At 44.4% G+C, this 16,845-nt stretch overlaps 1 protein-coding gene across 2 annotated transcripts in view; it reads left to right on the top strand.

Moving 5' to 3' along the window:
- Positions 1–16,845, top strand: part of OLFM4 (olfactomedin 4) — a 38,217-nt gene that overhangs the window by 10,923 nt on the left and 10,449 nt on the right. For both annotated transcript variants that reach the window (XM_039347282.1, XM_039347273.1), the window contains 2 exons: positions 5,571–5,783; positions 9,105–9,258. In XM_039347282.1, the coding sequence (XP_039203216.1) occupies positions 5,571–5,783; positions 9,105–9,258 (367 nt within the window). The remainder of the gene's footprint in view (positions 1–5,570; positions 5,784–9,104; positions 9,259–16,845) is intronic.

Below are 16,845 nucleotides of genomic sequence, written 5' to 3'. Positions count from 1 at the left end.
GCCATGCCATGCCATGCCATGCCATGCCATTGCCATTCCATTCCATTCCATTCCATTCCATTCCATTCTATTCTATTCTATTCTATTCTATTCTATTCTATTCTATTCTATTCTATTCTGTTCTATTCTATTCTTCCGTTCCCTTCCCTTCCCTTCCCTTCCCTTCCCTTCCATTCCATTCCATTCTGTTCTATATCTTCTGTTCTGTTCCTGTGTTGTAGACTGGAGGTGGGTGATGTCATCCAGTCTACAACAGAATCCTTTCAGCAATTCCAAAAAGGCTCCACACCCATTTGCACCACTCAGGTGACTCCAAGGATACAGATAAACCTCCAGGTGGCCTCAATGACTCTCTTAAAGAATGCAAATGACCAGCTGTCTGCAAGGAGTATAAATCCTTCAGCTCTCCACCATCCAGTCAGAGCTGAAGAAGCTTCTTGGATGAGAAGCGAAACATCTTCAAAGAAAAACAGTTGCCTCCTGAAACAGCACCTTTGGGTCAACTGTGATCTGGAGGACTGAGAACTTCCATAGACTTTTATCCAACATGATTTTCTAAGGTTGCTTCACTCCGGTGGTGTCAAAGATACTGATTTTGCTTTGATATTTTGTTTTTAATACGGAGAAAAAAAAAGTAAGATAATTTTCAGGGTTGCTCATTGTATCTCAGGGTTAAGACCGTTTGGAAGAGGTGTTTAATGGACATTTCACTCTGAATGAGCACCCTGTCGGAGCCATTCTTTGCAGAGTCAAGAGACTGATGTCTTTTATAAACGCATCACTCTTTTTGAAAATGGCCGGGACTCAACGGAATGCGAGGACACAGCTTTTATCCATTTTCAGCCATTCCCAGGTTGCGGCGTGTTCTTACAACTTGTCCTATCTTGCTTTTGTAATCTCTCACCAGAGTCCCTTTGTTGAGGACTCTTTGCTTAATGCCATTTGTTATCTTGACACTGCCATCCATTAACAAACCTCAGTTTCTGGGGTTTGATTCTGTGGTCGAAATCGCTCAGAAGGGAAGTGAACTGAAAAGTAGAAAAAACAAAGTTTTGGGGGTTAGCCTAAAGTACCCCGATGAGATACAGTAGAATCAAGATCACGTGAAGTGTTAATACCACTTTACATGGCCTTGGTAAGGCCGCACTTGGAATACTGGAATACAGTTTTGGTCACCACGATGTAAAAAAGATGTTGAGACTCTAGAAAGAGTGCAGAGAAGAGTAACAAAGATGATCAGGGGATTGAAGGCTAAAACATACAAGGAACGGTTGGGTTTGTCTAGTTTAATGAAGAGAAGGATGAGGGGGGACATGATAGCTGTGTTCCAGTGTCTCAGGGGCTGCCCCAAAGAAGAGGGAGTCAAGCTGTTCTCCAAAGCACCTGAAGGCAGGACAAGAAGCAATGGATGGAAACTAATCAAGGAGAGAAGCAAACTGGAACTAAGGAGAATTTTTCTGACAGTTAGAACAATTAACCAGTGGAACAACCTGCCTCCAGAAGTTGTGAATTCTCCAATACTGGAAGTTTTTAAGAAGAGACTGGACAGCCATTTGTCTGAAATGGTACAGGGTTTCCTGCCTGAGCAAGGGGTTGGACTAGATGACCTCCAAGGTCCCTTCCAACTTTATTATTATTATTATTATTGTTGTTGTTGTTGTTGTTGTTGTTGTTGTTGTTATATCCAGTTTGAAGAATCAGGACCACACATTGACCTCTTGTTAAGATGATCTATTTGATCAAGTCTATATCCAAGAACCTAGTCAACTAATGGTCAGCACTAAAATGGCACTAAATAAGGGTCAAGAGAATTCAAGAGCATCTAGACTTAGGTTCTTTGTGACAACGTAATGACTTGAGGCTGATTTCTCTCTTGACTCCGACTCCAGGCTCTACCTATTCTTCTCCTATATGAGAGTTACTTATTGTACAAAACCTGGCTTGGGCATGCATCTCCATGTGTATGGGAAAACTGGACTACTGCAACACGCTCTACATGGGGCTACCCTTGGAAAATATTCGGAGACTACAGTTGGTCCAGAATGCAGCCGTGCGAGTGATAGTGGGTGCTCCTCGGTATACCCACGTTACACCTATCCTCCGTGAGCTGTACTGGTTGCCTATTGGTCTCCGGGTCCAATTCAAGGTGTTGGTTATTACCTTTAAAGCCCTATATGGCTCAGGGCTAGGCTATTTGTGAGACCGCCTACTACCTCATAGTTCCCTTCGTCCGGTCAGATCCCACAGGCTGGGCCTCCTTCAGGCCCCGTTGGCCAAGCAGTGCCATTTGGCGGGGCCGCGGGGGAGGGCTTTCTCTGTGATGGCGCCCACGTCTTGGAACCAGCTCCCCCCCCCGGAGATTAGGACCGCTCCCACCCTGTTGGTTTTCCGCAAGCTGCTTAAGACCTGGCTTTTCCAGCAGCCTGGGGTTTATAAAATCTGACCCCTGGATGAATGTTACTGTATTGTTTGTTTTGTTAAGTTATGTTGTGTTTTTATTGTTAGCCGCCCGGAGTCCTGCAGGAGTGGGGCGGTCTATAAATTTTAATAAATAAATAAAATAAATAAAACTGAATGGTGCAATGCTGGTAAATATACAGGGTTTAGATTTCCCATTTGTTCAGATTTTTTTTTTCTGTTTTTAGAGATAGGGGACCTTGCTGCTCTCTGAGCATGCTTGTTTTCTTGCAGACGTTTCATTATCCAAACTAGATAACATCATCAGTGCTGGTAAGGAGTGAGGTTTGTTTTCTGCTGTCTTGCCCTGTCAGTGTTGGTGAGGATGATCTTAAGAGATTCTTTAAGTGGGTTGTGTACTGTTGGCTCTTTGGCAGTTTCTTGATTGTGGTATTGTTTGCGTCTTGATGGTTGGTGTGATGTTAATCTTGGAGTTAATCTATGCTGATCTGAGTGCCGATTGCTGGTGGAGAGATGCTTAGGTCGGGGGTCTTCAAACTTGGCCCTTTTATGACTTGCGGACTTCAACTCCCAGAATTCTTGAGCCAGCACAGCTGGCTGAAGAATTCTGGGAGTTGAAGTCCACAAGTCATAAAAGGGCCAAGTTTGAAGACCCCTGGGTTAGGTCTTTTTGTTCTCTTTTTTTTAAAAAATAGGTAAAGCCTACTTTACGATTTTCACAGCACTTTTTACGTGGGTTTCTTCCCCCACAGCACTTTTTACGTGGGTTTCTTCCCCCTCTATATCAAGAACCTCCCAGCCCAGATCTGTTGCTGTCACCGGGCATTTGTCACTGGGAAGTTATCTACTTCTTCATTAATTCATGCAAAGTGGTTGGCTTGCTTTTGGCTCTGGGTGATCGGTCAGTGAATAAATGAGGATTTATTTGAGGAGACTAAATCTCAGTTTGGTTCTTACCGGTTTCCTGGTTGCAATGGTGGTTTGGGGTGAATTCATTGGTGTCCACAGAATAGCAAGAGATATAATACAGGTAGTCCTTGATTGACGACCACAACAGAGCACCAAATTGTTCTTACTACGTGAGGCGTGTCTTAAGTGAAATTTGCCTCATTTTACAACTTAGTTGTTAAGCTAGTGACATGGTTCTTAAATGAAGCTGGCTTCCCCATTGACTTTGCTTGTCAGAAGGTCTCAACAGGTGACCACATGAGCCTGGGACAATGTGACCATCATAAATAGGAATCATTTCCAGAGCACTGTAGAGTGACCTGAAGTTTAAAGGGGGGGCAAAATTGACAGCTTTGGAAAGACTCTCAGATTTTGGAATCTTACAACATGTGCTTATAACTCCGGCCCGTAAAATTGGCAAATGGGAAAGCTGTGGATCTTGGCCAGCCTTAGGATTTGGTTGAGTGGGACAGTTGTCTAAGCCGAGGCAGAAGATGCTGAGAGGTGTCAGTATTTGTATTTGTATTTAATTTTATTTATATGCCGCCCAATCCCAAAGGACTCAGGGCGGCGTACAGAGTTAAAACAATCATAAAACAATAAAATAATACAGTCATACCGCGAGTCCGATCATATCCTGCCCCCCCCCGGGGACATCAACCGCAGGCCTGCCGGAACAGGAGCGTTTTAATGGCTTTCTTAAAGGCTGGCAGGGTGGGAGTAGTTCGAACCTCGGGGGGAAGTTGATTCCACCAGGTCGGAGCCACCACAGAAAAGGCCCTTCCCCGAGGGCCCGCCGGCCGACATTGTCTGGCCGACGGGACCTGAAGGAGGCCCAATCTATGGGACCTCACCGGTCTCTGGGAACTGTGCGGCAGAATGCGGTCCTGTAAGTAACCTGGCCCTATGCCATGAAGGGCTTTAAAGGTGATAACCAACACCTTGTATTGCGTCCGGAGACCCACAGGAAGCCAGTGCAGCTCACGGAGGATAGGTGACACGTGGGCGTACCTTGTACCGCGCCCACAATCGCTCTCGCGGCTGCGTTCTGAACCAACTGCAGCCTCCGAACGCCCTTCAAGGGTAGCTCCATGTAGAGCATGTTACAGTAATCCAGTCTTGAGGTGACAAGGGCATGAGTGACTGTGAGTAAAGCCTCCCGGTCCAAATAAGGCCGCAACTGGTGCACTAGGCGAACCTGTGCAAAGGTCCCCCTGGCCACAGCCGATAGATGTTGTTCCAAATTTAGCTGTGAGTCCAGGAGGACACCCAAGTTGCGTGCCTGCACTGAGGGAGGTAAATTTGCCCCCCCCCCAGAACTAATGATGGACCATCCAGTTGGCCTTTGGGAGGCAAGACCCAGAGCCACTTGGTCTTGTCAGGGTTGAGTCTAAGCCTGTTCAGGATTGAGTCTAAGCCTAAGAAAGCTGCCGGACTTTCAGTTGGGGTAGACGAAGCTGGCCCTCTGTGGAACTGAAAAATGATTTGGCTGTCATTCCCGCCAGTCTCAGAGCATGGACTACAGGTATCTATCATTCAGTTCCTCATCTCAGCCAGGAAAAGCTCTTGAACCAGCTGTGCTTTGGGTGCCCTTTGATCAATTGCACGACGGCGTGCCTGCTGCTTCCCATCCTTCAGGCTGCATGTCAAAGCTGTTGACCTGAAAGTCGTGGAGATGTAAAGCTGTAGATTTCATGGCCAATTGCCCTGAGTGTAATCCATCATGACATCATTAGGCAGAGGTAGTTCTTCCCAAAAGCTCTAGCCCTCTCTTGCACTGAGTTGGAAATAATTCTGAGAGGATTTCATCAGATTAACTAAAAGAAGATGAAGGAATAAAACACAGGAGGGTTTGGGTAAAAATTCTATGACATTCTGCTGCATTTTTCATTTTTTTTTTTGTAGGAGTAATAGTATTCAGTCATCAAAAAGGGGAAGAACGTTTCTGATCGATGATAACACTTTTTCCTATTCTACAGATTATTTAGTTTATCGGGTTTTTTTTTTATATCTGTAATCTTTGCTATGAGTTTTAGTCTATAAATAAAGACAGTGTTAGATAGGCTTCTGGGCTCACTTTGCTGTAATCGTATTTTGATCTCCGTGAGATTTCCAAATAGACGCTGGAACGAGACTTTTATCTTTTGAAAAATAATCTTTTAGACTTCGGCTCAAATGGATTGTGTTTCTTTACATATTTATAGGTGAGCCAGTACACCACATTAATTGAGCTCTACGAAGAAAGGATGCTAAATTTAACTGTCAAGATAGAGCATATGGAGAAGTCCAGCATATCTTACACAGCGTTGGAATTCGAATTGATCAAGCTGGAAATCAGGGAGATGGAGAGACTGATTGTGCAGTTGAAGACGTCACTTACTGGAAGCAACGTGATTGTGGAGCAGTTGTATGTCGAGGTAAAAAATCTTTCCTTGGACGTTTCTTCTAGTTTGATCAAATCTTCCGTGTCTTTCAAGGTGTAGGACAGGGGTGGGGAACCTTGGTTCTTTTATGACCTGTGGACTTCAACTCCCAGAATTCCTGAGCCAGCATGGCTCAGCTTGGAAACAACCCCAGAATTCCTGAGCCAGCATGGCTCAGCTTGGAAATCTTTCCCTTTCCCCTCAGCATGGCTGGCTCAGAATTCTGGGAGTTGAAGTCCACCAGTCCTAAAAGAGCCAAGGTTGCTTACCCCTGGTGTAGGAAGATAGCACTTGCCTCCCCCAAAGGAGGAGAATTGAATTATTCACTTCTCTTCACTACACGGAAAAAACACTCCAGGCAGTCCCTCCAACAATTAAGTTTTAGGAATGAGATATTTTTGTATCTGTTGAGGAAACTGGAGCATTCCATTCATTTCATTTTTGGATTCAGTCAGCCAAGACCTGTCCTTCTTCTTCCACTTTGTCTTCCCTTAGAAGAGAAAAGATGCTGGATAGGACTGCCCCTTGGTCTACAACACCCCAAACTTAAAACAAACAAACAAACAAATAAATAAACAGGGAAATAAAGGGTGCCAAAGCTGGTAGGCATTGATGGAGAGATAACAAGCATTAAAAAAGTCCAGAATAGCTGGAGTCAGGAAGAATAAATAATAATAACAACAACAACAACAACAACAATAAAGTTGGAAGGGACCTTGCAGCAGGGACCAAAATTTATTTATTTATTATTTATTTATGAGACTTATATACCGCTTTAAGTGCAAGCACTCTCTAAGCGGTGTACACCAGTAAGCAATGTATATATATATATTTACATTGCCCCCAACAATCTGGGTCCTCATTTTACCTACCCCGGAAGGATGGAAGGCTGAGTCAACCTTGAGCCGGTGAGATTTGAACCGCTGACCTGCTGAACACAGTCAGCTAAAGTGGCCTGCAGTACTGCACTCTAACTGCTGCGCCACCTCGGCTCTAAAAATCCCACTTAGGAGTATAAGAAAGAACATCTGGAGGAGTTTTGACCTGGTAAATGAAGCTCCTGCTGACATAATGGACAGCTTTCTTGGATACTATACAGAAGCAGTTTTGTTATAGCTTTTCGCTACTGATATTGTGCAAGAAATTGGAAGTTGCCCACCGAGAGGTAAATATCCCTCAGATTCTCTCACACTCACTGCAATGTTTTGAGGTTTTGTGGAGTCTGTGTGTTAAGAATAGCAGCTTGGTTCACTGCATATACATAGGATTTGAAAAGCTGTACTCGCTGTAGCAACAACAGCGCTGCGAAAAAAGAGAAGAAAATATGCAAATCAGAAGTGTATATTATCGTATACATTAACGTATACAAGATAATTACACTAACAAGATCAAATGAATTTAGAGTGGAATGCTTACAGAAGAGTATGCAGGTGGCTCTTGACTTACGATCACAATTGAGACCCAAAATTCTGTTCTTAAGCAAGACAGTTGTTAAGCGGGTTTTGCCCCATTTTACGACCTTTTGGTCCACGAGAATCACTGCGGTTGATAAATTAATAGCATTGTTGTGAAGTGAATCTGGCTTCCCCATGGACTTTGCTTATCAGAAGGCCACAAAAGGGGATCACATGACCCCCCCCAGGACACGGAAACCGTCATAAGTACATGCCAGTTGCCAAGCCTTTGAATTTAGATCACGCGACCATGGAGAGGCTGCAACGGTCCTAAATGGGAAAAACCACCGTAAGTCACTTTTTTTTTCAAGCGCTGTTGTAACTACAAGGAGTCACTAAACAAACTGTTGTATAGGCAACTCTGTGTGAAAATATGTGTGAAAGAAAGTTAAAGTTTTCCTTGAGTCAGGCTGAGCTTGGTTGAAACGACAGGAATTCATTTGTGCTGTTCTCTTGGCACAACAACGCACAAAGGGTTTGTCAATGTTTTCTTCTGGAAATTCACTGGACTTCCCAATCTAGCCTGTAGACCTGGGATTTCTAGGGGATTCCCATAAAGCCCTCCCGATTTCTGATCCCGCTTCGCTTTGTCAAGATCAGCCAAGGTGACTTAGCTGGTGATACCTACAACCGGATTAAACCAGATAAGAGAACTATACTATAGTCCAGTGACGGCAAACCTTTTAAAGACCGAGTGCACCAAAACTGGGCCTGTCCTGGCCCCACCTGCCCCTGCTCCACTCCACCCCTGTCCCGCCCACCCCATCCCACCTGCCTGAAGGGTCACTCACCACCTCCATGGCCCACCACAGATTGCCCAGGTGGCCCAGCAGCGCCGTGGTGGCCACACCCTCTGCCCGCACTTCGCAGCATCAACTACGTGCAACAGGACATGAGGGTGGAGACTTGTCCGGCTTCCACGTCCTTGGCTGCGCTGTTCCACGTGGGCCGTGCTCAGGGGCGACTCTCCTCTGGGGGGGGGCTGCTGGTGAGGAGGGAGCCACTGGGGGAGGCGGGGCTGGGGTGACATGCGTGTGCCCACAGTGAGGGCTCTGAGTGCCGCCTCTGGCATGCGTGCCATAGGTTCGCCACCACTGCGTATAGTCCAACACATTAATCCAGCGGTTCTCAACCTGTGGGTCGGGACCCCATTTGGGGTCGAATGACCATTTCACGGGGGTCGCCAAACAACGCAGTCCGTCATTTTTTCCCATTTCCCTTAGCTGTGCTACTCCCTTTTATTCTATTGGCTTTTGAAAGCCAATAGAATAGACTCTCTTGAATAGAGTCTAATTCCATTGGCTTTCCAAAGCCAATAGGAATTGTCCAGGCTATCTCTGCCCTGCTGAGCCCGCCAAAAGTCCCAGTCTGCAAACAGTGCTGCAAGTTGTCAGCAGCGAAGGCGAGTTGTCTGGAAGTTTCCACCCCTCCCTGCTGAGCAACTACTAAAAATCTAAATAAAAGAGGGCCAGGGGTGGGAGGTGGGAGGCCGGTGGGCACAGGGAGGGTTGCTGGCACGTGTGGGGCCCGCCGTGTGCCTTACCTCCCTTGGGCTGGGCCAGCTGGTGGCCCAGCCAATGGTCGGCCTGCGCCGTCTCTGCTGCTTGCCATCTACGCCTCGGCTGGTGCAGGGGGCGGCACCACGCATGAGCGGCGCTCCCGGGCAGGGAAAGTCCTCGACTTAGGACCAGTTGGGTAGTCCTTGATTTACGACCAGTTGGGGGTCGCGGCATTAAAAAGGTTGAGAACCACTGCATTAATCAAACAATAGATGCAGCGATTTGCAAAAAAACCCCCAAAGGAACCGTCCTCAGCAGCTGCAACCTTGAAAATAATCCAAGGTCGTTTTCATTTTACCCAGATTCGGAATTTGAGCATCATGGTGAATGGACTGGAACAGTTGGATAAGAATAACATCCTTGCAGTTCGCCGAGAAGTTGCAGCTCTGCAGGCTAAATTGCGAGAGTGTGAAAAGGAGCGAAACCAGACTGTCAAACATACCTACTTCCCACCTGGTAAAGTATTTTTTGTTTTTTTTAATTTTTAAACGGAAATGTTAGGAGCAGGGAAGGGATCCAGGAACGGAAGTTGGCCCGGTTTCCTTGCTCAGAGTGCCTAGTAAATATCAACAAAGGATAGTTTCATAAATCCATAGAAAGTGATTTAAGGATCTGTATTATGATGTTCAAACTGGTCAGTCCTAGAGGAGATCAACCCTGACTGCTCTTGAGAAGGCCAGATCCTGAAGTTGAAACTCAAGTACTTTGGCCACCTAATGAGAAGGAAGGACTCCCTGGAGAAGAGCCTGATGCTGGGAAAGATGGAGGGCAAGAGAAGAAGGGGACGACAGAGAAGGAGGTGGCTGGATGGAGTCACAGAAGCAGTAGGTGTGAACTTAAATGGACTCCAGAAGATGGTAGAGGACAGGAAGGCCTGGAGGAACATTGTCCATGGGGTTGCAATGGGTTGGACACGACTTCGCATCTAACAACAACAAATTATGATGTTGCTCTAAACCCATTGATTCAAGCCATGATCTTCTCCAGGTTGTCCTGCAGTGATTGAGAAAAAGAAACATTAGAGATGAGAATAGAATAACAGATTTGGAAGGCATCTTGAAGGTCTTCTAGTCCAACAACCTGCTCAAGCAGGAACCCTACATCATTTCAGACAGATAGTTGTCCAATCTCTTCTTAAAAACCTCCACTGTTGGAGCATCCACAACTTCTGTAGGCAAGATGGTCTATTGATTACTTGTTCTCACTGTCAGGAAGTTTCTCCTTAGTTCCAGGTTGCTTCTCTCCTTCATTAGTTTCCATCTGTTGCTTCTTGTCCTGCCTTCTGGCACTTTGGAGAAGAGCTTGACTCCCTCTTCTTTGAGGCAGCCCCTGAGATATTGGAACATTAGCTATCATGTCACACCTAGACCTCCTTTTCATTAAACTAGAAATACCCAATCAATAGGTTTGATGAAACAGAACTTCTGCCAGTCTGTCTACTTCTTGGTATGTTGAAATTCAGAATTTGGTACCAACATGGTCCTTGGTTATAATGAGTAGGCAATTGACAACGTGTCTGTAAATACTAATACTAATAGTAATACTAATACTAATACTAATACTGATAATAATAAAGTTGGAAGGGACCTTGGAGGTCATCTAGTCCAACCCCCTGCTCAGGCAGGAAATCCTATACCATTTCAGACAAATGGCTGTCCAGTCTCTTCTTAAAAACTTCCAGGGTTGGAGCATTCACCACTTCTGGAGGCAGGTTGTTCCACCGGTTAATTGTTCTCACTGTCAGGAAATTCCTCCTTAGTTCTAGGTTGCTTCTCTCGTTGGTTAGTTTCTCTCCGTTGCTTCTTGTCCTGCCTTCAGGTGCTTTGGAGAATAGCTTGACCCCCTCTTCTTTGGAGCAGCCCCTGACATATTGAAAGACTGCTATCATCTCCCCTCTCGTCCTTCTCTTCATTAAACTAGACATGCCCAATTCCAGCAACCGTTCTTTATATGTTTTAGCCTCCAGTCCCCTGATCATCTTTGTTGCTCTTCTCTGCACTCTTTCTAGAGTCTCAACATCTTTTTGACATCGTGGTGACCAAAACTGGTCACTGATCCAAGTATGGCCTTACCAAGGCCTTGTTGCCAGATTAAAGTTGCCTATGGGTGGCTATATAAATTGAATTAACAAATTAACAAGTAATAAAAAATAAACCCCAACTACATCCAAAGCGCAGATTAGAACCAAGAAAAAGAATGAAATTGACAGGCACATTACGTCAGAAAATCATCTGGCATAAAAGCCATTTAAAAAAGGCTGAATAAACAAATCCAGTCAGCGCTGAATTGAGGTGTTCCATTTTTCCAATATGGCTCCCGGCCTGAAAAAGCTTGAAGTTATATATGGGCCTCCTGACACTAATTGCTATTGACAGGCTATTTCCTTTATGAATTTGTTTCATCTGCTTTTAAAGCTATTAAAGTCAGCTATTATTCCTTCTTTTGGAAGCGAATACTGTAATGTATTTGGTGTATGTGCGACGAAGTAGTTCTTTTTGTCTTTCCCAAATCGACAACCATTTAGCAACTCTGGATGACCCTGGATGTTGCTATTGTGACAAAGGCATCATAAAAAGAAGCCTTCATCTCTTATTTTTTTTTCCCCCTCGACATGATGCACAATTTTATACATCTCTATCAAGTCGTCTCTTAGATGCACTCTTTTTTTCTCAGCTTAAAAGTGCCACTGGTGGTAACCCTGGGGAATTGTTCCAAATTGTTGATCATTTTGATGGGCCTTTTATGCATCTCTTACACATCCTCTCCCAACACTACAATGGTTTCGCGGAGACGCAGGCGATAAGAATAGTGCAGAATTCTGAGTGTGTAACACTCGGTAATCACGAACTGAAGAGCCCTTAGCTGGCGGCTTTACACAAATGTAGATTCAATATGTGTGAGGTTAGCTCTATGAGAGACAACTGATTAATTGATTGATTGATTGATTATATCCCATCAAGTGCATGCTGACTGTCAGGGGCAACAGGGATAGATTTTATCCAGATCTTATTTCTAGCCTGGTCTTGCAGATCTTCCAAAAGGTTGAGAAGGATTTGCAGAATCGACTCCCGTTATCGCAACTAGGCGATCGTGCTCTTCCCCTTCCTGCTTATAATTCTGAGATTAAAATAAGGTTTTGGCTCACTTGCAACTAAGCTTGCAAACTTAACCTGGATACTTCTTATTTCTGCCATGGGTAACTTGCCACAGTCAACTCACCACAGCCAACTCGGCATGGCCGTGTTGCCGTGGGGCAACTCACTGCAGGAAAATTCAACAATTCTATTTCCTTATTTAAAATAAATAAATAAAAATATTTTAAGTTTTGCCCTTCAGATTTCATTCTTGTCTCTCCTTTGGCATCCTTTGAGATTCTCAGTCATTCAGGTCATAGTTAACCCAAAGGTGTGTTTTTTTTTCTTGTTTTTCTTTGAAGACGTTTCTCTTCTCGTCCAAGAAGCTTCTTCAAGCTCTGACTGGATGGTGGGGAATGGAAGGATTTATACTCCTTGCAGACAGCTACTCATTTGCATCCTTTTAGAGCAGACACATCAAACTCGTGACATTATGTGACGTCACGAAACGTATCGGGACCCCGTTGCCGGCAATGGGGTGGGCGTGGCTTCTGGATGACATGTCCGGTCTGTGGGCTGGCAGTTTGACACCCCTGTTTTAGAGAGTTGTTAGGGCGACTTGGGGGTTTATCTCTAGCCTCAGTATCACCTGAGTGGTGCAGTCAAACGCTGAGGACACAAAAAACCCTCCAGTGGCCTCAACAACTCTCAACAAAAATGACCAGCCGTTTGCAAGGAGTATAAATCTTTCCATTCCTCACCATCCAGTCAGAGCTGAAGAAGCTTCTGGGATGAGAATGGAAATGTCTTCAAAGAATAATAAGAAAGTCCCATGAGGACACAGATAAACCTCCAAGTGGCCTCACCGACTCTCTCAAAGAAGGCAAATGAGCAGCTCTCTACAAGGAGTATAAATCCTTCCATTCCCCACCATCCAGTCAGAGCTGAAGAAGCTTCTTGGACGAGAAGAGAAATGTCTTCAAAGAAAAACAAGTAAGTCCAGTTGCCTCGTGAAAAAAGCACCTTTGGGATAGCTATGACCTGGATGACTGAGAATCTCCATAGATATATTGGTAATAGTAGATCTCTCCATTGTGAAAATGCCTTCCATTTACCCATAATTGACTCCAGCATTCGTTGGAGATGGACGTTTATCCAAAACCTTTTGGATGCAGAACAACAGATCATACCAATCCATCTCTGAATCTCTCAAAGAGCCATATGTTTATATCACACTAAAGAAATGGATCCTGGAAGATAGTGTAGGCCAGTGATGGCGAACCTTTTAGAGACCGAGTGCCCAAACTGCAACCCAAAACCCACTGATTAATCGTCAGGTGCCGGGTAGGTGTGGCCCATTGGGTGGACGTGGCCCATTGGGTGGGCATGGCCCATTGGCTGGGCATGGCTGCGGTGGTAACGGCAGACTGGGTGGGACTAAAAAGTTCAATCAATCAATTCCAACTTTGCAAGATCTTTTTTTTCCCGCGAGAAGTTGAAATTGATTGATTGAATCTTTTTTTTTTTTTTTTGCTCACGGCGGCGGAGGCCTAACCAAAAAGGTTTTATAAAACCCAGCTGAAGGCCTAGGACTGGGGCAATTGTGCGCGTGCCCACAGAGAGGGCTCTGAGTGCCGCCTCTGGCACCTGTGCCATAGGTTCGCCACCACTGGTGTAGGCTGTAGAAAGAATTTTAGTAAGGAATCTCACATAATCCCAAGAGCCAGCTCTAGATGACGTATTAGAGTCTGTATTAGAAGACCTAAATCATATATTTCTTCCATCAGCCTTCTGCACAACCCCCTTCTTTATTATTTATTTGTTTGATTAGATTTATATGCCTTCCCATCTCAGATGCTTGACTCTGGGTGGCTAACAATATTAAGAATAATAAAAACATAAACACATACACATAGCAGGCAGGATTTTTTTTTTTTATAAAACCATCAATCACTCTGCGCAAATAAGATGGAAGCTTCATCAGATACCTGAGTCCCAGGCTTAAGCACAGAGCCATGCCTTCAAGGCCTTATGGAAGGCCAAGAGGGATGGGACCAAACTAATTTCCAGAAGTAGGATAGTCTAGAGATCAGCAGAAAAAGCTCTCCTTTTGGGTCGTACTAACCAATGTTCCTTAAAGGCCTTGAGTAGATCCCTTCTGGTGGATTGGAGGGCATGGGTAGAACCAACCAGGGACAGAGAGACTCATACGTAGTCAGACCCAAGTCACTTCGTAAGGGACAACACATCAACGGACCTTGTCACACTCTAATGCTCTCAACAGACCCATTCCCAAATTCCAATCACTCACGACAACTATTACTTCATTCTGGCTCCTAATAATTACTGAATAACAGAATGAGAGAATTAGAAGAGTCTTTGGAGGTCATCTAGTCCAGTCCTCTGCTCAAGCAGGAAACTTGAGAAATGGTTGTTTAATCTCTTCTCAAAAGTCTCCAGTGTTGGAGCACCCACAACTTCTGGAGGCAAGTTGTTCCACTGATTACTTGTTCTATAAGGAAGTTTCTCCTTAGTTCTAGGTTGCTTCTCTCCTTGATTAGTTTCCATCCATTGCTTCTTGTCCTGCCTTCGGGTGCTTTGGAGAACAGCTTGACTCCCTCTTCTTTGGGGCAGCCCCTGAGATATTGGAACACTACTATCATGTCACCCCAAGTCCTTCTCTTTGTTAAACTAGACATACCTAATTCCTGCAACCATTCCTTGTATGTTTTAGCCTCCAGTCCCCTAATCCTCTTTGTTGCTCTTCTCTGCACTCTTTCTAGAGTGTCAACATCTTCTTTACATCATGGTGACCAAAACTGCATGCAGTATTCCAAGTGTGGCCTTATCAAGCATATGATATGAACCAGCTCCTAGATTTATTCCCCTATATCTATAAAAGAGAGGTCTTTCGGAGAATTGCTTTATAAAATAATATTTCTCTGGAAACCAAAAGCCATATGTCACATTTTTCTCCTCAAGGACTTCAGATCTTTTACTAGCAGAAAAAAAAAGGAAAAAAAAAAGGTCAAAAGTGAGTAGAAAAAGAAGACACACAGACACACAAAATACAGAAGACCAGAAGTGTCCCCTCTAAAGCTTAGAAAAGGGCACTTCATTCTTTCAAAGAATGGCTAAGAAGTTTAAAAAAAAAAATTGAAAGCCATCATTTGAGTTATTGTGGGGGTGACAGCATGTCAGAGGAGCCTTTTTATAACTTCTGAAACACCCCCTTCTGTCTTAAAATACTTCAAATTTAACGTTACAAAGCTGTTACGCAGGAAGAAAAGTGGTAGTTTATTGCCGCGATTGTCCAGAATGTCAATACAGGTTTTGTGCGAAGTCGCAACACTCAAATTGAGATTCAGAACTATTTTTCTAGAAGACTCATAGAAGCAGACGAATGCTTCAGGGCACGAAACACTATAAATACGAATAGCTGAATGCTAAACATCTCAATACTTAAGACTAAGTAATTAGATTATAAACTATGTTATGAATAAAATACCCCATACCAAGTACTAAACAAGTAATACTCACTAATAACATATATAAACTTACAGTCATCTGAGAAAACCTGAAAACAAAACAACAACAACATAGAAAACATAAAAAGGTATTGGATATGTCTAAGTCTAATGAAAAGAAGGACTTAGGGGTGACATGATAGCAGTCTTCCAATCTTTAAGGTTGAATAGGGGTCAAGCTATTCTCCAAAACACCTGAAGGTAGGAGAAGAAGCAACGGATGGAAACTAATCAAGGAGAGAACCAGCCAAGAATTAAAAAGAAACTTCTTGACAGTGAGAACAATTAACCAGTGGAACAACCTGCCTCCAGAAGTGGTGAATGCTCCAACACTGGAAGTTTTTGAGAAAAGACTGGATAGCCATTTGTCTGGAGTCTATATAGGCTTCAGCAGGGGGGGGGGCTTCCAACTATATTCTCTCTATATATATATGAAACCACAAATATTTTGGACCTAAGCATCTCTCCACCAGCTATCAGCATAGATTAACTCCATATTCTATATATATATATATATGAAACCACAAATATTGTGGACCTAAGCATCTCTCCACCAGCTATCAGCATAGATTAACTCCAAGATTAACATCAGACCAACAATCAAGAAGAATATTTTTCTGGTAAAAGAAGGACATTTGAAAGTGGGACTCTTTTGGTTACTTTCATCTCAGCAGCAAAAAGCCACTCAGCTTGTCCTCATAACATGTGGAGCTTCTACTACAGTAGTAAAACAGCTTGTGATAGTAAGTCAAGAGTCCCTGTAGAAAGGACATAGAACAGGGGTAGGCACGTTTGGCCCCTTCATGACTTATGGACTTCAACTCCCAGAATTCCTCAGTCAGCATGGGGGAACTATGGCCCCCTTGATGACTTTTGGACTTCAACTCCCAGAATTCCTGAGCCAGCATGGGGGAACTATGGCCCCCTCATGACTTGTGAATTTCAACTCCCAGCATTCCTCAGTCAGCATGGGGGAACTATGGCCCCTTCATGACTCATGGACTTCAACTCCCAGAATTCCTGAGCCAGCATGGGGAACTATGGCCCCCTCATGACTGGTGGACTTCAACTCCCAGAATTCCTGAGCCAGCATGGGGGAACTATGGCCCCCTCATGACTCGCGGACTTCAACTCCCAGAATTCCTGAGCCAGCATGGCTCAGCTTGGAAACCTCTCCCTTTCCCCTCAGCATGGCTGGCTCAGGAATTCTGGGAGTTGAAGTCCACCAGTCATGAGGGGGCCATATTTCCCCCATGCTGACTGAGGAATTCTGGGAGTTGAAGTCCACGAGTCATAAAAGAGCCAAGGTTGCCTACCCCGACATAGAAGTAACATGTAGACTGCACTCCCAGGTTTCTCCATGCCAGAAGAGCAGGTCCGTGCTGCAAATGGGGGCTTTGTTATACCTCCAATATTTACCTTTGCTTCCTCTAATATTATAA

Source organism: Crotalus tigris, unplaced genomic scaffold, assembly GCF_016545835.1.
Source record: "Crotalus tigris isolate CLP2741 ecotype Arizona unplaced genomic scaffold, ASM1654583v1 scf7180000017556.1910191, whole genome shotgun sequence".
NCBI classification, from domain to species: domain Eukaryota; kingdom Metazoa; phylum Chordata; class Lepidosauria; order Squamata; family Viperidae; genus Crotalus; species Crotalus tigris.
This window is presented reverse-complemented; position numbering and strand designations above follow the sequence as displayed.